At 43.1% G+C, this 26,822-nt stretch overlaps 1 protein-coding gene and 1 non-coding gene across 2 annotated transcripts in view; both read right to left on the bottom strand.

Annotated features, from left to right (window-relative positions):
• Nucleotides 1-6,107: 6,107 nt before the first annotated feature.
• trnal-uaa (transfer RNA leucine (anticodon UAA)) lies at nucleotides 6,108-6,190 on the bottom strand. Its single transcript has one exon. It is a non-coding gene; the product is annotated as a tRNA-Leu (tRNA).
• A 12,116-nt stretch (nucleotides 6,191-18,306) lies between these two features.
• LOC128441773 (cadherin-4) overlaps nucleotides 18,307-26,822 on the bottom strand; it is a 210,685-nt gene continuing 202,169 nt past the window's right edge. Inside the window, exons 12-17 of the mRNA XM_053423858.1 lie at nucleotides 25,972-26,114; nucleotides 21,711-21,950; nucleotides 21,327-21,563; nucleotides 20,094-20,233; nucleotides 19,835-19,999; nucleotides 18,307-18,513 (exon numbers count right to left, since the gene is read on the bottom strand). Of these exons, the coding sequence (XP_053279833.1) occupies nucleotides 18,307-18,513; nucleotides 19,835-19,999; nucleotides 20,094-20,233; nucleotides 21,327-21,563; nucleotides 21,711-21,950; nucleotides 25,972-26,114 (1,132 nt within the window). The remainder of the gene's footprint in view (nucleotides 18,514-19,834; nucleotides 20,000-20,093; nucleotides 20,234-21,326; nucleotides 21,564-21,710; nucleotides 21,951-25,971; nucleotides 26,115-26,822) is intronic.

Below are 26,822 nucleotides of genomic sequence, written 5' to 3'. Positions count from 1 at the left end.
GCTTAGGAAGTTGTTTGCTCTGCTCCCTCTGCAGACAAGGTATCTCATGCCTGTTGTCGCCCAAACCGTTGTCTGGGTTGTCTGGAGATCCGGGCACGGGCACACTCCTAAGTCTTCTGCAATATGAGTTGTCAGGCTGTATTTGCTTATGTTACTCTGGGACACCAAACTCAATTCCACTGCCGTGTTTGATTTTGCATAATGAGCGGCTGCTGGCTGGGATCATGTGTTTGAGTGACAGCCGTGAAGATGAGTGAATACGTTTCACATATTCTGATGGATTTTATACTTTTATAGTCTATTGGCAAAAAAACGTGGAGAACCAGTTGCTACTGAGCTCTGATGTGCGGTTTAAATAAAGTGGGCACCTGCTGCAGGTGATTATAAATTATTAATTATAAAAAAGCAATATTTATGAGTTATAAAGTTTGAAACATAAATTTTGTTCATAGCCAAGTATAAACTATATACTTTCCTATATAGTTTGTGTAGAATATATGTGCCTTCAGAAATAAGTCATTATTTATGTCCTCCAACTACGATTCAATATTTCGTTTTTATCTTTAATTTCAAACATATGCTGGGTAATGTTTATATTTTGGTTATACTAACTTTGATTTATAGTTACACTTCATTATATAAATCATGTACAAAAATACTTTATGGTTCCTAGCACAGTCCAAGAAAAAGAGAATAATACCTATTTTTATAAAACTTAAACAGAGAAAAACAAAATTTATGTTAACGGCCTTGTTCTCCCTGTATATTCATCGTGGAACAGGCAACACTTGATATTACAGCCGACAGAGCTTTCACCGTTAAATTAAAACATGCATCTCTAAAATAAAATGCTACCTTAGGTCCCCATTAAACATTAAAGAGTATCTGTTTTTGATCCACCAGCGTCTGTATGTGACTCGATTACATCAGCTCATGTTCTCCTCCTCACATGCGATAGTTGTGTTCTGCTGCTGCTGCGTTTCCACGTCTACAAAACGATCTCCCAGTTTGAGCCTTTTCAGGATCATACAGTGAAGTCGAAATCCATGGAAATAAATCCCCGGAGTGCAGGTGCAGATTCCCTCTCGAGAGTTATTATGTATTTCCCCCCTTTGCACCAAATTAAAGTTTGTTAATAAAAGAAACTCTGAGGTGTATTTTACATGACAAGGTGAAGAACGGGTATATGAACTGTAATAACGTGCACGGCTGCTCTCCCCTTTTACCGTTAAACTACACGATGAGAAACACGAGTTTTCTTTATACTTTTTATACCAAACGTCAGGTTTGAGCACAGTATCGGCAAAAACCAATGTTTCAAGTTCAAAACGGTCACTCCCCGGTTGTCTGGAGTCTTGTTTACTTTCACATTCCATAATTATTCTACATTTAAGTACCAGTAAGGTATTTATACCCCCAAGATATTTTTAGGGCGTTTTACCTAAAGGGCAGAATCGAACCTGCGGCTGCTGCAGGAGTCTCCTTATGTGAGGTGCCCACACAACCACTTGAATTACACCTGCCCCAAGTACCAGGAAGTCATTGTACCTGATTTGTTCACCTACAAGTTGTGTTATAATATCAATGTTAAAATAACGGCAAATCCCTCTCAAAACTTCTACAGGTGATAAAAACCAAAGAAGTCAAAACAAAAAGTCAAGGGATCACAGTTAAAATTGACTCTGACTGGGACTTGAGTCTGAATTTGATCCTTTCAGCAGATGTTGCAGCATTTGACATCTGGACAGAGCATGAACATCCTCTGGGGATCATGCACATTATGACAGAAGTTCAAAGCAGTCCACACAATAGTAATTGAGGCGTTTGAGTCCAGAATAAAGTGAAGGACAAACAGACATCAGGTCTTTGGAGCTGAAAAAACAATCTCTCATGTCTAATGACTCGTGTTGATCCTGCAAAAATAAACAGAAACCACAGACACCAGTTATTTTACTGTATATTAGCATCAGATCCCATCATCCCCATCATGAATTATAAATTACAATATTCACGTTTCATCACTTCCCTCCATGTGCTTTCAAATGTGTGTTTACAGAATATAAATTAATTCACAGAATCAAAGTCCTGGTATAAGTGTGATTTGCTTCGGATGGTTGTCGACTGTATTCACCGATCAGAGCAGATGGATGAGATTCCCTCAATAGAGAGAAACTGATAAACAAAAAAAAACAAGCCCTGCTCACCTGTTTAGCAGAAAGTCAGCGCGAGTTCAGACTTCCTGCAGGTGTGAAGCCAGAGCTTGTTTTTGTTTCTGACATTTCTCTGTCAGATGATATCTGGAGGCTCACTGGAGGTTTTGGCCTCGCAACCGTGAGCCGCTCTGTGTTCTGACACCTGCTCCCATCACTGAGGGGGGAGCGGTGGAGAGGACGAGGATGAAGCTCCGGCTGTAAGAGACGAAGAGCTTTTACGTCCTGTAAATAAAACACCAAGTTTAAAGCTGCTGTCGACACAGTGTCGAACCAAAATGGAAATTTAGAGACTCAAGATGAAACCCTGAGGAGAGAGGATCGAAGTATTCCAAGGATATTTTACTAGAATGTTAGATTGTGTTGTAGTCTCATCCCACAGTGCTCCCAATTCAAAATGATCCTCGTTATCATTTTGAATTGATTGGGGCAGACAAATAAAATGAGAATACAATTTGGTTTATTCTTTCTGATTTCTTATTTTTCCCCATTTTTGGAATTGAGCCCATATTCAAAAAAATTCAGTCAGAAAAGTTGAGGATGTTAAAATGAAGGAACAGTTGTCAGGATGTTGTCGACATTGGCTATAAATAGAAGATGCTTTGTTAAAATATGTAAATGTATTCTTTATTTATGGCCTTTACAAGCTAATAAATGAGATTTGTCCACTGACAGAATATCTAAATTTGGCAGAATATAAAGACCGACCAACAACTCTTTATTACAGCAGTAAAATATTATGGCTGAAAAATACAAAAAGAAAAACAGTTAATTAAAACTGAATTTGGTAGAGGATGTATTTACAATGAGCGGATTCATGTGGAGATTTATCGTTTATCACTGAAACTGAAACTCCAGTTTGATTTCCCCACGATGATAATTTTGGAAACAAGTCTTTCTGTAGCTGTCAGGTTCGGTTTAGAGTGAGAAATATTCAAGCCTTCAGGTACAGGTGCTGTCTGCTGCTTTTCAACTGGCAGCATGTGTGTGTGAGTGTGTGTGTGTGTGTGTGTGTGTGTGTGTGTGTGTTTGTTCGTGAGAGAGAGAGAGAACAACAATCTCAAACTTATCCCAGAAGACAGAAGGAGAGGCGAAACAAAGGTGAAATGAACAACACAGCTACTGGTGTAACAACAAGTGATTTAAATAATCTGCAACACATTTCAACAAACTGTCGTTCCCTGTGCATCTTCAAGCAGTAAAAATAGAAGCTATGATTTACGTCATCATTTAATTATATACAAAAAATAACAGTTTGGGTTTAGTAGGTTCTGTTCCCTCAGGTTGGATTCAGATTCAGTTTTTTCCCCGGTGACTGACTGACCGGTTTCATTGACTCGTAACTGCCGGACTCACGACTGCACTGACGTGGCAGCTGAGCAGCAGCCGGGTTACAGAATCAGATTTTTCCCTCTGAAAGGTCAGAGAGATACGGGTCTGCAGAGGAAAACTTCGTGGCATTAAATCAATCTGGGGCCAAACAAGCTCTATAGCTACAACCCTGAGCGATCGCCTTCATCCCATAATGCATTTCTCTCGTGCATTGGAAGAGACATTTTCTCCTCTCAGTGGTTTCAGGAACATGTCACTTTTTTTTTTGACATATTTTTTGGGCTTCATATGTTTTCTCATGTAAAGCCTGGTTACACAAAGGTTTAGAACCTTCATCAATATCAATGTGAGAAGGTTCAATACATATCGATATGATGATTTTGCCATGTGTAAACACAGTGAGGACATATTAAACATATTGATCCACATCGGTGGAGTCAAATGTTTTGCTGTTTATCTGCTATTTGTCTTTCACTGCTCATAAAGAAGAGTTTTATTCCAAGTAATCCCTGAACAGATTCTGCATATGAATATACAGAATCTGTAGATTTCCTTTTCCAGTTTGACCAATCACGTCTGAGCAGGTTTTGATCCATGTGGAAAAGAAAGACCAGGACTGAAATGCATCGGTTTTTCAGCTTCAGTTAAACCTAATAAACCTACGTTTTAAATATTTATTGCAGCAGCACAAAGTTAGAGATTGGTGTCTAGGCTCTGCCGTCATCACCTTCCCCAAGTTTGATAACATTAATATTGGGGGGGGGGGGTGATTAAATATACCACAGGTGGATGCTGGGCTGAATAGACAGACAAGCAAAGGGAGAGATGGGAAGTCTTTGCAGATTAAACAGATTGATGGGAGGGGGGGTTACTATAGAGGGATGTGGAGAATGAGTCATGTCACGTGATCAGAGCAGCGTTCGAGAACTAGCCTGATCTAGCTTCCAGGCGTCGCTCCATTTCTCTGCAGTCATTAGCAGATAGCTGTTATCGTCCTGACCTGAAACATCACTGTTCAAATCCCTATTTGTGAAAAAGACGGTCGTGTCTCAACTCCAACTCCATTCTTAGATCTCTCCACAAAAGGTAGAGTCTTTGATATCAACTGTCTTCACCAGAGGCCCTCAAGTATGGTCAGTTCCCGCTTTTGGCTTTTGGCTCCGAGATTAACAAACAATGTGACTTTGACCATGAACATGATCGATATTGACTGATGTGAAAAACAAGAAACGTCATCACAGACCCATGTGTTCACGCTGGTACTTCCAACCAGCTCCATGTGTTACATATGGATTTCCATTACTCAGCTCATTCAGGAGGCAATGGGGGAGGGAGACAGCGGCGCTCCCTCAGGACTGAGGAACAACCTGCGCCTGCATCCTCGGCGCATAATTGAACAAATTAGCCGAGAGCAGCTGTTACCTGTTTGAATGACCTGCATTCAATTTGATCACCGCGGACAAGAGGTCCGATAGCATCTGCGCGCTACAGCTGACAGCCAGTCCGATTAGCTCTGTGATTCCTGCTTCCTCTATATCATGACAAAGATAATTACCTCCACATCTCATTTTATGGATTCTACAAATCGCCAGGCTCACGGAGCACGCCAAGTGTCCATCAATTATCACCGCGCTCTGCCAGTGCGGCCCGTCCAGTTGGCTGCCTCGGCTTTGAGAAACCACTTTGTCTTAAGTGGGAGGAGGTCTCTAATGCTGCCATAAGTGAGCGCCCACTGCTGGTTCACTTCTAAAATTAGGAATACAGTGTGTAATCATGAAGCGGAAGCACATGACCCCTCGTGGTCCGACCTCTCAGACACTCGCTGAGGGCTCATCAGCGGTTCGACCTCGAGAACGCTCGAAGTGACATCAGCCTCTGAGCGAGCTGGAAAGGAACCGGCCAGTAATGACCATTTCTATGTTTTGGCATTCATTGTGTTGAAGTTAAGTGGCTGTAAAACCGAACACTTCCAGTCATGAGTGGTCAGGTTCATTGAACTGCTGAGGGATCTTAAACACAAGTACCCCGTCCGAGAGCAAATCTCCATTCGTTATCTGAAAGAATGAAATAAAAGGAAACAACTCTCTGCAGCCTCCTGCTGAGGCGAGAGTTTACTTGAAGTTCTGATAAAATTACCTCACACGGCGCCATCGTCTCGTTAAAAGAGAACTCAAAGCTGCAGAAATGAATCCTTTTGTGTTATCAGAGGATCAGAGACGACGTGTCATGTGGAAGTGTCGTTATCACTCAGAGGATTTTGTCTTTACGGACGCAACATTAACGTCTTGGTTCAATCTCACAGCTCTCATCAGGGTCAGGCCGACGCAGGAAGCAGCTCAGTGAAAAGGTTTCTATAAACTCGACTTAGAATAAGTGCATTCAACCACGAGGGTACAAACCCAGAACAACAGGAATCAAGAAAGTACAATTTTCTTTCAGAAAGTGAAACTACAAAGTGCTATAACTAGGTGCCACTTTTTATTTTGTTCAAAGTATTGTCAGAAAGATTGTTGGTATGTTATTCATATATGTAACTAGAGCGAGCACATTAAGGATAAAGGAGAATACCAGGAGTGGGGATCGAACCCACGAGGACATTTGCCCATTGGATCTTAAGTCCAACGCCTTAACCTCTCGGCCATCCTGGTACTTACAACAATGACTTCAGGTGGGAAAAATAAACACAAACTTTATATTCATGTTTCATGTGTGGTCGATGTGCGATATATGATGTCATCATATATATAAATATGTTTGCTTTCCTAAAAAAAATGACGATATCATGTGTGTATCGTTGTACAGGTCAGAAACCCCCACCTCATCCATGTGAGTGGGTGGGACATGGACCAAACTAATCAAGTCAAAGTACATTTTTACAATTTTACAAGTAAATTTTTCACTAAAAAGATTTCTGTCATTTCAGGGTGTAGTCCTCATCCCACCGATGATTGATTAGTTATTTGATGCAATAAGAAAATAAACATCATGATTGACAGCTCAGACTCAGGATTAGTGGACACGCGTTCTCCATCTTTATTTAAATACTTTGGATTATATGTTGAAATTAATTTGAACAACCGTTCTAAAGTTAGCCTTGACAATTGAAAATGTTGTGAACAAAAACAAGATAATGATGATGAGTGGTAAATGGATTGCATTAATATAGAAAACACACAAACACACATACACAAAAATCTTACCTGAAAAATGAAATAATAATAATAAATGAAAACAGATGTTTATCATCCACTGATGACTTTGTGTTGACGTCCATCATCCATTCGTTCTGCATTAAATCTGCATCGTTGCCGCAACCTCCTTTGTGTTTTTACTAATTACCCAGAATTCCCCTGGAGTCAAATTCTTATGAACCAAACTCAAAACACCTGAATCTCCTCATGTTTTCTGTGGTTTTTAAAGAGATTGAAAAATGTAATTTCCCAAATCTGCTTCTCCCAGGAGCGGAGCAACAGCACAGCAGTAATTCATTTGTAATTTAAAAGTCTGCATTAAAGCCGAATGCGTATATATTTTACATTTTCACTCATGGCTGGAGTTATTGTTTGTATTGTTCCTCTTTCCTCTCAACTCGGGACATTAAGCAATAAACCAAGGCGTATGGACAATAAATGCACAGCAGCAGCTTCATCCTTTTGAACTCTGTGCACGTTGTTCCAATAGTCTTCCTTGGAGCCGCCTCAAATCTCCCACCTCCTTGATTATGTGGTCACACAGTGCTCCTCTCGACAGCTGACCTTTCACTGCCGGAGCAGTCATCAACTCGGAGGAACGTGAGTCTGATCTGTGCATCTTCAGCAGGCGGAGGAATCGCTTCTCTTCAGACTGCTTCGTCTGATCAGAGGAGCCGGGCGACAAATCTCTCTGGACCAAAACTCCCAAAACTTTAAGCGGCTGCAGTGATCAGGCACTGTCATGACATGTACTTTAAGGAGCTCAGTTGTTTCATAAAACAAGCCAAAGGAAGAAAGAGACGCAGTTTGTTAAGTCCCCCTCGAGGGAGGCGCTAAACTCTTCAGGCCTCGTCTTGCGTGGAAATTAAAAAATGTGAAGATTCGGAACCGAGCAGGAGAGACTACAGAGGGGATTTGATTTTTAAGACATTTCACACCCTGCAAAACAATAAATGTTATTTTTTTCCTTAAGCGTCTGGGGTCTTCTCAGTCTGTCTATTGTGCTGTTCCAAATCCCTGCTCTGTATCTTCCGATTAATATTTCAGATTTCAGCGGTGAAGGCAAAGCGTTTTATTGTTGCACTAAGATCTCATAAATCAAACATGTCGCTTTAATGGGAAATAAATCGTCTGCTTGTGGATTGTTTGTCTATTATTAATACAGTTGAACGCTTTGACGCGGGCGATCCAGGGTTCTGTTACCTCACGTGCGCGGCAGAGAGGATCTCCGAGCAGCAGCCGATTCAATGGCTCCATCGGGGCGGTATCATGTCGGTGAGCAGTGGCAGACGGTGGGATCGTGTTGACAGCGTCAGTGTCTGTGAGTGATGGATCGCTTCTCTGTGAGTAGTCGTGGAGCGTAATATGATTTAGATGTAAGAATGGACTCTAAATCTGATTTCAGGCGATACTCTGGGCCCAGAGCTTCACTCCTTCATCCCCGTTTCCCTCGCCAGCGGTAACTTGGTCAGCTGTTATCTCCGGGGTGCAGCCTCACTGACCCGGGGAAGGAAACATTACCACGTCCACTTCCAGCTTTTAGTCGCCTTTATGACTCTCCTCGAATCGACTCCCATCATATCCTAGCGCTCGTGCTACCTGCCCCTGCCCATCCCGACCGCCGGCTTCCTTCAGGAAGGCTCCATGTGAGTCAGACATCTTTAGTTGATGTGGTGACCCGTGGAAGAGCCGGAGACGAGTTTCAGGATTGTTTCCCTTTCATGGCTCCGTGGTTCTCTCGACTGTTTGAACTCATTTCTCCCGAGAGCCCGCTCCTCCCCTACGGTGCAGTTACTCTCTGCGAGAGGATTAAATGAGGAGTTCACCACCGGGGCACCAGGCAATCTACATACAATCGTCCACTATGGCTGCGGATAAATCACAATTGATGCAGGACACACTAAAGCCAATGTGGCGTAGCTATTTGTTTATGACACCTAGCGGCACATTCTGAACCACTCGGAGGAAAAACGCGTTACTTGGAGATGACTCTGAGCGCAGGCCGCCCTCACCATCTCCATTACACTCTCTGTGCAGCGTGTCTGAGTCCAGAGGCGGCCCGGCCGTTCACTGAAGCAGCCATTAGATAGCTATCCAGTCAGACTTGGGCCATTCCCTCTTTCCTGCATCCTCCCCTGTCCCTCGCGTCCTCGGGCTATAATAGAGGAAATGAAAGTCACTGATGGAGAATATGAGGGAATGGTATGGGTAGATGGATGACTGGTCGGACTGTGACTACAGAGCTCCCAGAGGGAACATATATATAACTTATATATACACACACCTGGCTATATGCTAACCTCAGAGCAACAATATACAGAATGGATGCAGATCTGTGATCGTTTTGATAACTTCCGTTATGTTAAGTATTTGAAACATCGCCTTTTTGCAAAGAGTTGAAAATGTATTTTGATCTAAACTGTAAAAATAAGGATTTCATTAATTGATTATTTTAGCAAAAGTTAAACATCAGTTTAGTTTTATCCCTGTTCAGCCAATTCCAGAAGTTTGTATTTGGATGATTTTTTTTTTTTTAATATATATATGATTTATTTGTAGAAATTTCAAAACAAGACTTAATGTACAATAGTCCTCACAGATAAGAAATGAGAGGATAACATATCAGACAGCCAAATGGTGAGGATACACATTACAGCCCCCCCACCCCCTCCCCTCGCCTTCCCTTCCCAAAACAAATATACAACTAAAGCATTTGGATGATGAGTTTTGCTGTTGCAGAATGAAGCTGTCCTCTCTCAGAGTTATATCTTGCGCTTGTAGAGTAGAGTAAGACATATAAATGACTATTATTCTTTGTCTGGAGACTTTACTCCACAGTAATAAATATGCAGTATTTAAAACACACACATCCAGTGATGGGATGAATATTCATCAATTCATTTATCTATGCTGCTTATCTTTTGAGGGTCACGGGGGTGAACTGGAGCCGATCCCAGCTGACGGTGCGTAGACCCCGGACAGGCTGCTGGTTTATCACAAGGTCAACATATAGAGACACACAACCATTCACACCAGTGGTCAACTTAGAGTCTCCAATTAACCCCGTTGTGCTTGTGTTTGGCCTGAGGGGTGAAGCTGGAGCACCAGAGAAACCCACAGAGACACGAGGAGAACAAAGTAACACAGAAAGATCCCGGCTAAATTGAGATTCCAACCGAGAACCTATGAGTTAAATATATTCTGTGAAACATAAGCAGCTTGATATGAATATGAATCCTCCTCCTGTCAGAGACAAACCAACCATCTATGGAGTGATTCAACTTCATTTGAGTTGCAACATTATTGTATGAATGATATCAATCCAGAAACAAGGTGCATATGAATACTCACTCTCATATTACTTTTTATCTGCATAGAGTATACGACGGCCTTTGATACTCTTGATACTTGATAAAACTTTAGTTGTTTTACTCAAAGTAAGATTTTGAATCCTGGCTGTTGGCTTAAAATTGAGTTTGAGTACATTATGAGATTAGTACTTTAATGTAAAGAATCTGAATCTATTGTAGATATTATTGCAAGATAAAATAAAGGATTGACAGATTTCCAGAGCTATTAATAGCTATATATACTGCATGTACTTTATTCATTTCTGCAACTCAAACTAATTCTAACTTTTCGTTAACTTTGTCCTTTCTTCCTGAGACACAAACCAAGACGAGCGTCAGTTAATTGAATCCACTTGGATGTGACAGATTTCACTTGTAGGCGTCATTTGGTCACAAGTCAACGAGGTTCAGAGCCACAGTTTAAATATACAGAGTTTATATAAGTAGCACTCATGTGTTTTATGATGATAAGTATGTTGACAGAGACATTAAGGCATTAAGTAGTTTAATTAATGGTGTCGTTAGCACAACGTGTCGTGTTTCATAAATCATGGTGATTACAGAGACACTGAAGTCACTCGTACTGTTTTGATTAATGGAATGTTTGGTTCTCAAGCAAAGTTTTTATAGTTTCTGACCAATCGGAAGATTTCAAATAACAGTAACTGGGATAAAATCACTTAAAAAAAACAAAGAAAATAAATATCACGGAATGCAATATGGATGAGGTTGAGAAGTTTGAGCGGATATGTTTTCTTTTTTTAGCCTTAACAAAATAAACAGTCTGGAATTTGCCAAACAGGATAAAGTCAATAAGTTCAGAAAACTTTTTGCTGTTTGTTTTTCCAAATATTAGTACCATCTGTAAAAGTTAAAGGTTAATATGTGCTTTTAGACAGTTTGGTAAATGCTGACTCATTCATTTAGCAGACAAGTAATAAGCTTTTACAAAATGCAGTGACCGATGATGTCAATGACATGAGATGCTCTGGTTAAGTGCACAGAGGGAGAAAACTCAGAACTACCCCCCCCCCCCCCCCCCCGTATTACATGATGATATCATGTCTCCTGGCAACAGTCGATGGACCAGTAGTCTGTGTTCATGTGTGCGTTTTGTCTAAACAGAAGCTTTTTGTGTGTTCCTGCCAGGATGTCATTGTGAACTTTGGAGTTCTGAGAGAATCTGGACATGAACATACAAATGAAGTGGAGGGTTTCTGCAGTGCAAAATGTCAGTGAACATTTTCACTGACATGTTCAGTGTCCACATTTTTGATTTTCAGTGGTTCGCCCTGTCCCCTCACATCAAGAATGTTCTTTGTTCATCTCCTGATTTAAGACCTTTCTCTGTAGAGTTTCCTCATAATTGCATTTGCATATAACTGTGGCTCAATTGGAGACTCTGAATTAAACTGAATGTGAGTGTAAATGGTCGTTGGTCTGTGTATCTCCACCCTGTGACGGGCCCTGTCCAGGACATACCCCGCCTCTCACCCAGTGTCAGCTGGGAAGGGCCCCCCCCCCCCCCCCCCCCCCCCCGGGCCCTGTAAAGGGTAAAACCACATACGTGAATGCAAAGGGAATATTGTGGCTCGACGTTGAACCACCACAGGAAGCAGCGCGACAAAGGTTCGCCTCTAAAATATATTTGCTTATGTGTGGCCGGGATCTTAGTGGTACAGACATTGGATGGATGGATAACTCACCGAATTCATACATTAATATTTCCTCATTAAATCAAAATCATTCTGGATGTGTAACTAATTAGTTGAAAAACATATGAGACGGGTTTGTAAACATTTTATTTACCCTTTTCTGTTGTCAGTGGTTGAGTTAAGGTAAACTAATGAAATACTAGCTGTAGGATTCCTCCCTATTTAACTGATGGACAGGTGAGTGGTCTGGTTTCACTCACTGGTTCCCAGATAGTAAATATGCTGGTCACATGTAAAACATCCCTTGTAAAGCTGGTAAGAATAACTCAGCTGTAAACCGCCCACATGTATAAATCAACTCAGGGTCAAAATCCAGCATGGGGCGGTTCCGATAACCATGTGACTGTTAGTTGAATTAATGCATCTTGACTCGTCCGGTCAGCCCCTCGGTGAGGCTGGCGGGGGGGGGGGGATCTGGATCTCTCTCCTTGTAGTTCGAGGAGAGAGATTTGTGCATTCGTGTGTGTTTGTGTGAGCGGTTTGCAACAGCGGGGCCCGTTCTGTCTACGTGTGCATCGACATGCGCTGACAGGTCAATCGATGAAGAGGAGCTGCAGTCGGCTGTCGGCTCATTGACCCGCTGTGGGGAAATACAACGAGTGAGGGGTCGGCTCATCCCCGTCCGCTCGCTGCTCCGACCGCGGATGGAATCGCCACATTACGGTTTCTGAATAAAGGGATAGTTCACCCAAAAAATGACTCACCGCTCTGAGGGGTCGGTGAAGTGTTTAGTGAAGAATTGGTACCTTCGATTTTATTGGATTTGGTTGCAAAGCTGTTTACCCCTGAAACTCCAAATGTGTTTTGTGGACTCAAACACTTCACCCAACCTCCTCCATCGGCAGAGTGATGAGTAGATAGTGAGTGAATTAACATTTTTGGGTGAACTATCCCTTTGAGGTTGAAATAATATGTCAGTCAAGACGTTTTAAGGTTGACAAGCTGGGATGTGATTGTTCAGTTGCAGGTGGAGCGGCTCCAAGATTTTGTCCGAGGACCATGCAAGTGCTTCTGCCCTTAAACTATGTTTTGCCTAAACTAACAATGTTGTTTTCACCGTTGGTTGTTTTGTTTGTCAGCAGGATTACGCAGAAACGGATTTCCACAAAAACACACAACATCTTGGTACGGATGAGGACAAAGAGGCAGATTCAGGATTATATCGTTTGCACTCTTTGACATTTTCAACCGTTATCCCTCTTGGATTCATTTATAGACCTCTCTGAAAGTTATCGGGTGTATTTTTCGGGGACTGATATCTATGAGTGGCTGCAATTTGGTGCAGCTTGATTGAATTCGAGGGGGCTGTTGGATTAATGCGCTCCACCGAGTGCCACTTGAAAGCAAATGGAATGAGTTCCATTTGCTTTCATTGCCAATATTGCTCATATTTTGTGCCACTTGGTGCCATTGGGTTTCTGCCCCTTTAGTGGCTTCACCAGCTCGTGTCTGAGAGTGAACCAAAAAGATTCAGGTGATAATTCATCACCTCTCACATCACCACATTGTTTCCATACTGTCACTTCATTAAACAGTCATCCCGTAATTGCAGGAATCTCTGTTGGCAGGTGTAATAGTTACAAAAAATATCAGTTATTGCCAGTTAAATGTTTTCTAAATGTTTTCATTCATAATTGAATAATTAAAGCAAATTGGCTGAAGTACAAATATCAAGCGTGAAAGAACCCCGCACATGCTGCTCTGCGTGGATCCATCCCTGTGGGAGTCAAACAGACAAGCTGCAGCATCACGTCTGTTTTAGATTTCGCTGGTGACATTTGAAGCATACAAGTGAAATACAGAAAACATTCAAGTTAAATAAAAGAGAAAAATAAGGAGAAAAGGGAAATTAAATACTCCCTTTTCTATTTTTTTACACAGAATTACTGCATTTCATCTGCTTCAGCTCGGAATCACTTCATTATCCCACCTTGGGACACGAGCCAATCAGACACAGTTCCCAAACCAGCAACCGTAATTGTGTTGATCACTTCAGTTTGTGTTTGTTCAGGACTGGCGTTCAAACTTACCTTACTAACCCTAACCCTGGAGAACTTTTCACGTGTGCAGCCGTGCTCCTCAGTGTAGTGCACACAACGTGAGCCTCTGTTTTGGTGCATAATGCTTTGTTATGTTATTTACTGTGAGAATGCAAACTGGAAATGGCAGCGTGTCTGATCTCATTCTCTGGAAATTCCTCCGGTCTGTTCATCCCTTTCTCGTGAGAAGAGTCTGGTTCTGTGCTGATGTGTTCCCCCACAGAACAACACAGTTAACATGCATTCGTTCACTTATACTGGTCTCAAAGAAGTTTTCAGTATTTCTGAGTAAAAAAGTAAAATTGAAGTTTCATTTGAAGAAATGTAGAACCCTGCATGAATAAATCATAACTCGAATTAATGTGCAGTTATTTCAATTTAAAAATGTTGAACTCAAAAGAAATTCAACACAGTGTAAAGATGCCTGACTTGACAAAGAAGAGACAGGAGCCAGTGTTCTTATAAGGAGGGGAGATTTTATTTATAACACATGGTGCTGACAGGGAGTCTCCAGCTCAGCGTCTATTTTACACGGATTGATCTGCAAGGCTGCGCATGTACTGGACGGTATTTGGAAACCAAGATTGCAGTGGCACTAGAAACACACGCTTGAAACAACAGACTCTTTCTGCATTTTTTTTGGGAGTGTTTTTTTTTTTTTCCATTGTTTTCTTACAAAATAGTACAAACAACAATACAAAATATTTGTGCTGTTGACAATTTACAAAAGAAGTCTTCTGACTCAATAACTGTGCAATTATTTTTTTAATCAGCTTTTTTTGTTTCTTTTTTTTTCTCCACCATTTTAAACTAAGCGAGTATGGTCGACCAGAATCCCCCTTTTTTCCGCACGGCAGCCCCGGTCATGCGGGCTGCGACACATTTTAAAATGTTGTATGATTACTGTAATAGAACTCATCTGTCCATTATAAAAAGACACATGCAAAAAGCTCCAATTGTACAGTTACAGTTTGCCTAACTCAGTCTGCTTAGCTTCAAGCAAATACTACATTATGTACACTTCCACTTGAGCAGTATCGGGAGAACCAGAACGACAACATGGCCGCCTGTTCTTTTGTGATTCTTTCCCCCCAAAAAAAGTCTGGCGTCCGCTGGAGCCTCCCGTCATGTGCGTGTCCATGGTCAGGCAGTGTGTCCCCAGTGAGACCACGTGTCCTTTAACTAACACCAGTCAGAGAGGCAGAGGAGCTGCTGCAGGGAACAGCGATAGCTCTTCCCTCGTTGGCCCGTTCTCCCCCTCACTTTGGCGAGGGGACGTCAATAAGACAAGTGGAGCACGGAGGGAACGGGTGGAGATCAATCTTCCTCCGTTTTCGCAAATTGCATTTAAATGGGGTTCAAGTTTGACCGACTCCACCGATGATTTGCTGCCACTTGTCACTGCGAGTCTGCGATAACATTCAGCATCGTAATGGCGTTTGTGTCACGTATGATGACACAGTGATAAAGGTCAGTTACCTTGTGTAGAGTGTGTGTTTGTGTGTGTGTCTGGGGGGGGGGGGGGGCTCCTGCTGTGTTTGGCCCTGAATCCGGTCTGTACGTCTGATAAAGGAGCTGCAGGGTTTGGTGGAGCACGTCTGTTAAACCTGTGAATGCTGCACGGCCTTCGGTAAAGTGGGAGCTCTGCGGCTGAATAAGAACAAAGCTGAGAGGGCTTATATAATATAGAACACTCACGTATATACAGTAAGGCCTAGAGGAGTGAGTGAGTGCGAGTGGAGACTGTACACGTCGGGTTGAGATGGAACCGTTTCACCACCGGGGAACTTTAACGGCGACACGGGGGGGGGGGGTGTATGGCTGAAAGCTTTAAATGCAAATGGCTTTTTGTGGTGACATATTCCTCGCCCCGGGTTTTCATTGGAAATAAAAAAAGCAAAGTGAGTGAAAGAAAATGGAAAGACCACACGGACACAGACAAGTCAGTCCACCAAAATGTATAAAAAGAAGAGAAAAGAAAAAAGGTTCTGTTATATATACAACATTTATACGTCAGAAATGATTTACAGAGAGTGAGAAGTAACAGCTGTGTTTATTTTGTGTGTGCTGATGGACGAGAGCTTCTCCAGCAGCGAGGCTCCTGCTCTGGTCCTTCACTGAAGAGCTGCAACTCAAACCCACTTATCTATAGATCTACATCAGGAGGTTCTTACCCTGTAAACGTTACTAATCAAACTCCCGTCCCTTGTTTATAGTCCACTCACTCGCATCCTCATCTCCTTATGATGGCATGATGGATATTTACATTAACAGGAACCATTTCCCACTTATCTCCCGTCACTTCTTCTCTCGCTGCCTTGAGACTCCTCCCCCGTCGCATTGTCTGAAGAACACTGCAGCTATGGAGCACCCCCCCCCCCCCCCCCCCCTCAAGTGCTCATCATATTCTTAATTAACAGAGGATCTGGTCAATCCACATCAGGATGAAACCACCGAGGAGCAAATCAATGGGCACTCAGAAGATAAGGAATGATTAAATCTTGTCTATCATTCACCAGAATCTCGCTGGTCCCCTCCGTGAAATGTTTTGCATATTTAAATAATTTAATATAAAGACTTAAGCTCTCTCTCTCCCCCTCAGTTCTCCATGTAGTAGACGCAGTTCCGGGAGCCTGAAATATGATTACAAAGGCCCATGGGTAGTGCTGCTTTTTTTTCTTCTTCATTTAGTCACAAAACACAACTGTCTTTCAAAACGTCTGTCTTCTTAAAGCGCAATTACCGAAGCTTTAGTTTTGCCCGTCTGCTTTGATAAAGTGCGGCGCTTCTATAACAGACTTTTCTCTTCCGCTAACTTCTTCTTTCAAAACCTCTTGAACTCGCATGCCAAAGAATTTCAGGAGGAAATATCCGATGAATGAAAGGCTGCCTGAAGAGAGACAGATTGCGAAGGCGCTAAATCCCTGGCTGTGGCTCAGTTCCCCTCGTTTCAGTGACAGGGACCAGCACCAAAGTTTGTATATTAAAAGTTTGTGGCGGAAACAACAGTGAATCAACAAAAGAAGAAAAGGAACGGAGGGAGGGAGACAGAGAGAGAGAGAGAGAGAGAGAGAGAGAGAGAGAAGGGGGCTCAGAGTGTAACTCAGACTCTCTATGAAATGTTATCGGTGCTATTTGAAGTCGTCTCTCCTCTCCCCCTCGTGTTTGTACAGTTTATGAAGTTTTTTTCTTTCTGGAAACATTGACCACACGATAACTGGCTCCGTGCTCGTGACCTTTGGGTGTCTTCAGCATTGAACATGCAAACCCCAATGAGCCGAGAGGTCGAACCCCTCCTCAAACAACCCCTCACACGTACTTCACATACAGTCACATCACAGAGGTAACACACTTGACTTGTTTGAAAATTTTTAGCAACAAGCCTCATCGAGTTTTATGTGCAAATACTGAGAGCTCAAAACAAACACAGCTGCTATTGAAAGCCACGATAAACAAAGACACGCGCGATGCATTTCTTCTCTAACACAGTCCCAGTAGGTATTTTTCCGTAAAACCACATCTATAGGAGCACAGATATGCCCGACTCGGAAAGTGAATGATCTGTCCATAACTCACAGACACACTGTTAGCCTATGTACAGTACGTCTACATACAGTACCCCCCCCCCCCCACAGATGCCACAGCGCTGCAGGACGACAGAACAGACGAGGGAAAGGGCGGAGTTAAAGGGTCAGGGGTCGTATGGGGGCATGTGAGCCCAGAAATGGCAACCAATCCTGAGTTAGCGGGAGTCTGATAAAACACGCACCACTGAAGGCACTTTTTAAACAACAGTGCTTCTGTTCTAAGTAATTCAAGTTCAAGAAAGAATAAGCCAGGGCCCTCCGTGCAGGAAGGACTCTCATATCCGCGTTCTTCTCCCTCTTCTTCTTCTTCTTCTTCTCCCTCTTCTTCTTCTTCTTCTTCTTCTTCTTCTTCATCATCTTTTTTTTCTTTCTTCCTTTTGTTCCTCTCAGACAAAGCAAGAAGCTCAACTTAAAGCTTCTGCAGAGAGAGTCAGGCGGGGGGGACGACAGCGAAGGGAAAAGTGAAAACCCTCAGGAATCGACTTGAATCAAAAGGGAGTGAGAACAGAAAAAAACAAAAAGCTGCAGGAACCAAAAGGAAAAACAAAAAACCAGACAAAAGTTACTGAAACCGACATCCGGCATCAAACCTAAACTGAGACACGAGAGTTCGAGGAGACAAACTCTAGAAGCCTGCGATTCAGAGCTTCGGTTTCAGTCCAAGACTTTCGAGCGGGTGGCGGCTGAGAAGAGAAACTGACTCACGGGGACCGCTCCTCTGTGGTGGGTAATTTCGATTGGTTGGTGGGTCAGTGTGAGCAAGTCATTTGTTACCAATAAGGGTGTTGTAGCCCCTTGTGTTAGAGGGACAGAGCATGGCAGGCCAGCTGACGGGACGAGCGTGTGTGTGTGTGTGTGTGCGCCTGTGTGACCCGGGCCGGTTTAATCCTCGTCCCCGCCGCCGTACATGTCGGCCAGCTTCTTGAAGCGCGGGCCCCAGTCGTTGAGGTAGTCATAGTCCTGGTCCCCCGTGCTGGAGGAGTTGAGCGAGCTGACGGAGCCGGCGGTGGAGCCGCTGCCCTCGTAGTCGAACACCAGCAGGGAGTCGTAGGGGGGGGCGGTGGGGTCGTTGTCGGCTGCTCGCAGACCCTGAACAGGAGCAGGAGAGAGGAAGTGATCAGTGCTCAAGTGCTTACAGGGGAACATATGATTCAAATACAAATGATCAGTGATGGAAAAGCAACAAGTTGTTAGAGATCTGCTCCATCTCTCAAAAAAGAATCACTTAGAAGAAGAAGGTGTTTGTTTAGTCTCATGTCTACCTGTGAAACATAGATGCAGATAGAAAAGATCTATCTATCCGGAACGTGCAGGGCTCCAGACTCAACTTTTTACAGTGGTTGCATTGGTGCACTTAACTTTTCCATTTAGGCACACCAGCACATACTTTAGGTGCACCAAACATGTTTCACTGCACCTGTTAGCACTGCTATGATACATCTATTGTAGCTTTTCCTTGACAGTTACCATACACATTGGTGATTCCTTGAGGACGAGGAAGCAACACGACTCGATCAAATACAGAGGAACCACATGTTAGGTTGCATGTTATTTTGTCACGATGAAATGGTTTAATCCCTGTCACATGTAGCTTGTGCAGATTTGTCATTAAACCTTCCTTTTGAAGCCAAGAGTCTGTGTGTCTATAAGGTTCATGTGTATAAATACATGAATAAGAGCTTTGGCCATTTCTTGTTTCTGAATTTGATCTTTTAATGTTTAAACATATATCAAAATTGTATTGCTGTTATTTAAATTGGATGTGAATGAGATTTGGTCTGCATGTTTTCTGCCGCCGCTTTAAAACCCGGACTTGTTTCTCCAATGACAAAATGAATGTCATTGACCAGAGGGTTTGGCAAGAGAAGAGAATTTGACTTCATCCACATGAAAACAGTCTAAAAAGCCTCAACCCTCTGGGGCACAGTGCGTGGAACACCATGTGTTAGCTGTGTTTACCAGCCTGCTGGAGCGCCGTCAGGTGAGTGCATGTGTGAGTGTGGGGGGGGGGGGGGGGAGAGAGAGAGAGAGAGAGAGAGAGAGAGAGAGAGAGAGAGAGCGTCAAGGCTGGATGGATCAAAGCTGAACAGCTGCTGACACCCCTCGAGTGCGAAAGTGTTGTCACGAGTCTGTCAATCAGCATTTTCTAGCATCACTGTGCCAAAGCTGGGGTTGTGTGTGAGACAGGTGTGTGTGTGTGTGTGTGTGTGTGTGTGTGTGAGAGAGAGAGAGCAGTGAGAGAAGGGGAAAGCTACACAAAACACAGTTTCATCACCATTCTGCAGTTTAAGTAAAGAAAAGCATCTAGAAATTAGTAATCACATTAAATATCAGAACAAAATATCCCGATGCTTTTGCTCTCGTGCGTGTGAGATACAATGTGTGTGTCCGCTGTGTGTGTGTCTGTCACCTCGTGGATGAAGTCCCCGATGTCTCCGGGATGGGGCACGACAGGTCTAATTGGATACTGGGACTCGGGGATTATGGGACGCTCGTCCACCCTGCGGACACCGGGCGGCTTGCTGATGATGTGCTCCAAGGAGTCGGGCTGCTGCAGCTGGCTCAGGTCATAGTCCTACACAGCCGCAGGGGCAAACAGATGTGAGCAGGGCAGAGGCCAACATGGAAAGCATGTGTGTGCACGAGGCTGAGTGTCTCAGGGATCTCACCTGGTCCTCCTCTCCTCCTCCCTCCTCGTCGTATTTGAGGATGTTGTCCCTGACATCGTCTTCAGGGTCAATCAGCAGCTGCTTCGTCTGCCTCTCCTTCTCTCTGCGCTTGATCCACACCACGAACAACAGCACCATGGCTGCAACACACACACACACACACACACACAAGGACATGAGAAACTTGTGCTGCAACAATCGGCATTAAAAATAACCTCACCCTCTGTGAACTGTACTAAATACTAAAGTCTATCAAGGATAATGTTTAACATGTTCACCTTCGTATTTTAGAATCTAAATTTGAAGAGATTCCCTGAAAGTGTTCCTGAGATGATGCTCTCAAAAAACATTTTTTTTTTAGTTTGCCTTTCATCACCAAAATCGAATCAGTTCAATGCCGAATCCAAATTTCTACCGAAATTGAGGAAATTCCCAAAAGACGCTCTTGAAATATCCCAATCTTTTTCACATTATTATATTCATCAGTATAATTCAAGAGATTCAAGAGTATTTCTTTAATTCATTTGAATATTAAATTAATAATGAAAATAAAAAAGAAACATAAATAATTTAACATAGCTTAAAATAATAATAATAAAATACATAATGCACATAGGTAAACACACAGATGAATATACACTCTACACGGAATAAATATTTACACCTGCTGAATATGCATCGTTATGTAAAGTGTGGCAGCAGGCACGAGGTGCATGTGCATCGTTGCAACTGGTTCTAAAGGGCGTTGTGAATTATTGATTGAGTCAACTGAAGATTGTGTATTTGTGTTGCCTTTAGTATAACAGTGCAGCAGCCTATAGTATTAACTCACGGCTACGGGTGAATCCGTCTATAGGACGTCTCTGTACGTTCGAACAGTGCAACCAAACAAACCAGCAACAAGGTGAGCCAGCAGCAGGAACCCGTGGAGGATGGAGTAGCAGATATTTACTTTTCCAGGATTACAAGACAAAAACTCCTGGTTGTGAGATGCTGGAGAAGATTCCAGCAGTGGAGACGTTCATCCATTATACAAACTACTGTTCGTGTTGGTGTATCACAGCCTGGTTAAACTTTAATGGCTGCAACCTAAACTCCGCTTGTTTGGCAGAGAGGGAAATCAATGCCAGTCACAGGCAGCTGTAACTTTTCACATTGTATCTATGTGTGTGGGCGTGTGTGAGAGTAGTGAGGTGTGAGTGGAAGACCGGGATCTGAACCCGTGACACTTACTGAGCAGTATGATGATGCAGACCAGGATGGAGATGATGGCGCCGGTTCCCAGGCCAGCGGCTGCCACGGCGCCCAGTGTGGTGCAGTCTCCGTTTTCATCGCAGGGACACACCTTCACCTTGATGAGCGACCTGTTGGACAGTGGAGGGTTCCCCGAGTCCGACACGATCACAGGGACCTCATACACCCCCGGCTCTAAATAGATATTGTAGCGCAGACCCAGACGGGCGTAGTTGCCTGTGGAGAGAGAGAAAGAGCAAAGGAAAGAGAAAAGTTACTCCATGCTATTAATGGGGATTTGAACAAATTGCTGGACGAGAGCCACGGTGCATTTTGTTACGTGTCAGAAACATGAATCTTTCATTTTCCCTGACACCTCCTCACCACTGATCCGGGAAATTGTCCAGTTGCGTCGGATGCTGCTGGGGAAGTTGGGCAGCTCAAAGACAAAGGGCCCGGCGTTGGGGTCAGTGTCGGCGTCAGCGGCAGTGATGTTGACACCTTTGACGTTCCTGTTCATCCTCTCACAGATCTGAGACTCCCGGGGTAGGAGCGCTGGAGGGTTGTCATTAATATCTATCAGGTAGATCTGCAACGTGCCCGTGCCACTGGCTGCAGGCGAGCCTGGGAGCAGGGAAGAGAAAACGGTGTCATGACGAGAGGAAAGGATGACAAAGGGAGTGAAAAGAGCGATACAGAGGAAAGAGGGACACGAGCTGAAGGCCGACAGAGGGAAGGCCGATAATGAAAGAGAAGATTGAGGGAAATAAAAGAGAGGAGGTGAAACGAACACTGTTTGTTTACAGTAGGGAGGTTCGAGGCAGGGTCGCTGCAGAGCTGGAGGAGAATTTCTACTGTTGACAGAAATACTTCTGACATTTGTGCGTCGCAGCTCCTCTTCTAGCCTTAACACACAAATCAGAGCCGTCCCAGTCGGGGCCAGACGCAGGCACGGCACATCCCATCGCCAGGAGACGGCTTAGCTACAATAACGATGACTGTAATACAATCAAACAAATCCTTGTCTGTGCCTATTTATACAACTCTGAGAGCCATCTATGATTCAGTAGATAAAGGCCCCTCTGTTTGCAATATTAACAATGTGGTTCCTGAAAGGTGAACTGGGATTTCTGGTACCACTCAGTCCTCTAGTTGTCACATATTGACTTGTTAAGAGGACCTATCCACCGCCTGTGTACATACGTATCAGACATGAGGCGTTACTCTGCATTCACAGATAATCAAGCACTCTCGAGAATAAGACACTGAAGTTGATTAGCATAACCCTCGAGATCTCCAGAGTCCTCATCGTGGCATTGTTGTGTGAATAAGTAAATTCAGAGTGAAAGCAGCTTTCCTGCAGTGCAGAGTTTAGCATCCAATCACTGTTTTTAAGTAAAATGTCCAGTATTTTATTAAATTAATAGAAGCAATATTAACAGCAATATTCCGTGGTGTAAATGTTGCTAAGTTTGAAAAACCGCTACAACAGATAGAGTCTGAAGTTAGTGGAATCCCTGCAGCACTCGTCTACTTCTTTTGAAAACCCATTATTTATTATTATACATATAATTTTGCCTCTATCAATCATATGATGTGAGAGCTGTGATATCCTCTTACAGGAACCCCTGCAGACTTTAAACCATGTTGTAGTCTCTGGACATTTTTGAGGCAAATTGTCGTGAAATAACGCAAATTGTTGAGCTATGTGGTCTGATTCGACTGTAGGCAGCCATCGCAGACTCACTACATTATTGTCACACTCAAACACACGTGGTAACATGCACTGGTGCACACAGACACAGACACAGACACAGACACAGAGCCTTTTTGCACTGACTGAACAGAGCAACAGACCATCAGCAACAGCATTAACAGAGCCTTGAGGGTAAAGGATAGACACTTTAAACAATCAGAGAGTTAGATAGCAGGGCGACCAGCAGAATGCATGAATGTGCATGTGCCTGTGTGGTATGGAGAAATCCCCCCCCCCCCCCCCCAAAGAAAGAGTTCTTAGTAGTATTAAGCTCAGAGCTGTTTATTGAGTGTGTGTCAGGGGGTGACGACACTTAGCTGCTTCCAATTACGAGTCATTTCCCCGCCATGCCCCACTGGCTGAACCACTGGAATCAAGCGACCCAAGGGCCCATCTCTGGGATGAGATAAGGGCGATGTAATTTACAGAGATTTATGCAAAGCTGACAGATCTGCCAATTAAACATGGCAACAGAGCAAGACATTTTCCACGAGAAGAGTGAGACGCAGTTAAAGTTCCTCTCCTGGGATTGATTAAACCCCTCTGATCAAACTAATTTCTCTTTTTTTTTTTTTCGTGAATAAAACTCTTTTCATGACCTTAAGATGGCCTGGATGTAGCTGCACACCTCTGTTTTGTTAAAGTTTGAAAGCTACACATGTCATTATTTTTTTGTTTCGTTAGAGAGCAGGACTTATTGATTTCACATTTAGATGCTCTCACTCAAAACCCTGCACTTGCACTCAAATGTCAGCTGCTTGTGATTTTATTTCCTGTCCAACCAATAGAATTGGTTATAGTTTCACTCATGTTAGGGTCTTGTGAAAAACTTGATTTTCATTGGACGGGGGTCTGTAATACTATAAAAATGTAAACGTCCAATGATCACAAATCTAAGTGCTACTAGAGCTGTAGCAAAGTATAAGAAAGATTTTTTCAAAAATATAGTTAATTTAGGGTCAGTTGAAGGTTTCATAGAGTCGAGATACTTGAACCTTTAACCTAATGCTTACTTCTATGTCAAATCTGGATATTTCAAATATAAAGTGAATAATGTCACAGCTACCACAGCTAAAGAACACAAGGAAATTACAGAGATACCCTTGTATAGAACTAATGACATAGAAATACCATTAAAATAATAACTTGAGTTGCATTCTGACAAACATACAGGATGACACATAGTCCAATATATTGACTGTGAAAAGATTTTCAGTGATTTTTTAAAAACTTCTAGTTGCTTTGAATACATTTACAACATTTAATCAATCATCACTATTTACAAATGATCGTATTTTGTTATCAATAGTGGCCACTAGTACATGCTCCTTTATTTCAGTTATATATAGTTATTAGTATTCGTTATTATTCACGTTATGGGGACATCCTTTTGTTTCCATATGGAAGACAAGTCTCCATAATGTGACTGTCTAAACAGATTTAGGTTGCCACAACATGAGTAATACCACACACACACACACACACACACACACACACACACACACACACACACACACACACACACACACACACACACACACACACACACACACACACACACACACACACACACACACACACACACACACACACACACACACACACACACACACACACACACACACACACACACACTTATACCCGTGTGCACACTCATGCACACAGAGGCTTTTCCATTTTGCTGCTTCGTTAATCCCGGCCATGTATGGGGGACATGTGGAAGCAGCTTGCCACAGCTGATAGGAGAATTATGTGGGTTTTAACCAGCTAAATAAATAATTATGTTTGTGTAAATTCCTCAAAAGGATTTGTATTAACTCCCTTTTTTGATGCCGGCTCAGAGATGTGAAGCATGGTGAGAAGACTTGTACCAGGCCCACCACATTGAAGAGCACACGGGACATAGACAATACCACAGGGGTCGGACAGAGGTGTGTGTCAGAAAAGGTCTGAAGCATTCGGGTTGGGTTGGAGGGCACACACACACACACACACAGACACACAAACGATATCAGTCAAAGCCAGGTCAGGCTGACAGAAAGGGCCTCTAGTAGCAATAAGGAAAACCAGGGACTATAAACAAGAAAAACAGAAGAGTTAAATGTTTGCGGAGTCCAATCAAACACTAATCCTGCTGCCTCTTCCTTCCCAGCATCACAGCAGATTACATATCATGGTGTCTGACATCAGTCAAATACAGACACACACACACACACACACACACACACACACACACACACACACAGGCTTGCACAAATGTGTTACAAATGAGCAAATACTCACAGCCAAAAATACACTAATGTTTCAAAGCCAGCCCAACTTAAGGTAAACACAGCAGTGCACTGCACGTCAGTGATAAGGCCGTCGAGGAGGGTAAAAGTATTCCCGTCTTTAACTTCAGGAAAAGCACTCACTTCAGTTTGGGGGGGGGGGGGGGGAGGATGGACCTATGTATTTGCTGCGATTGAGTTTGTGCTTAGTTGAGCTTGAGTTTGAACCTTGAGGCAGAACAGATAATATTTGCCACATGCATTTTGAGCAGTGGAGAAGAGAAAAGAGGAGAGAGCCTCTTTATCCTTATCTTTCTTGGAAATGACAGGTGACTGTTCACTCATAAGCCCTGAAAATATCATGCATACATAATGTGGACAATTTGAAACTGCTTCAAAGTTAATAAGGGCAAAAAATTCAAAGTGATTTCTAGAATGTCTCATTTGTGTTTTAATATTATCCTTCAGTACCAGATAATGGTTTTAGCAAATCAAAAATATTTGTGAGCATAAATAATAAATCCCCAGTTCAGTGATCCTGGCTTTTTTAAAAACTGTGATACAGACAAATACAATCAATCAGACAAATAACATTTAAAGCATGAAAGGAGCCTCTTACCATTATCTGTTGCCAGGAACGTGGCCTCGTACACGTTGTTCTTGACGTAGATGGACTCCCGGTCCAGCATCGCCGTGGTTACTATCTGACCATTGGTTCTGTTGATGGACAACCAGTCCGCCGGGTCATTCAGCTTCGAATACCTAGAGACGCACGAGGACAGATCGATGGAGAAGTTAGCGCCTGGCTTCCTGTGTTTACAAGCAATTATAAATTTTCTCTTGCATCCGTGCATAGATTGCCTGCACACACACACAAACACACACACACACACACACACACACACACACACACACACACACACACACACACACACACACACACACACACACACACACACACACACACACACACACACACACACACACACACACACACACACACACACACACACACACACACACACACACACACACACACACAAACTCACAAAATCACAACAGCCTGACCTTCACACAGTTTAATTCTTCATTGACTTCTCCTCCTGAGCCTGCAGCCTACAGTCAATTTCACCTCATTCTTCACTCCTGTGTACCAGGCTCTGAAGTCAATTACCTCCCTAGTTAAGCACTGCTGCAACTGCCCATGTGTGTGTGTGTGTGTGTGTGTGTGTGTCTGTGTGTGTTGCATGCACATATTCACAGGAAGTGTTTTTGCAGAAGGCTAAATTCCCGGCCAGGGTTTTTATAGTACATGCATGTTAGGGTATGGATGTTTGAAAATGGTCCTGTGGGAAGCGTGTGTATCGGCTGGAGACGCCATGATAGCATCTTGGTGCTGATAGTGGAAACAGGGAAGTGGATGTGGAAGCAGGTGGCGACTCTCCCCTGGGATGAAGTGCAGGGGAAGGA

Source organism: Pleuronectes platessa, chromosome 6 (genome assembly GCF_947347685.1).
Source record: "Pleuronectes platessa chromosome 6, fPlePla1.1, whole genome shotgun sequence".
NCBI lineage: Eukaryota > Metazoa > Chordata > Actinopteri > Pleuronectiformes > Pleuronectidae > Pleuronectes > Pleuronectes platessa.
This window is presented reverse-complemented; position numbering and strand designations above follow the sequence as displayed.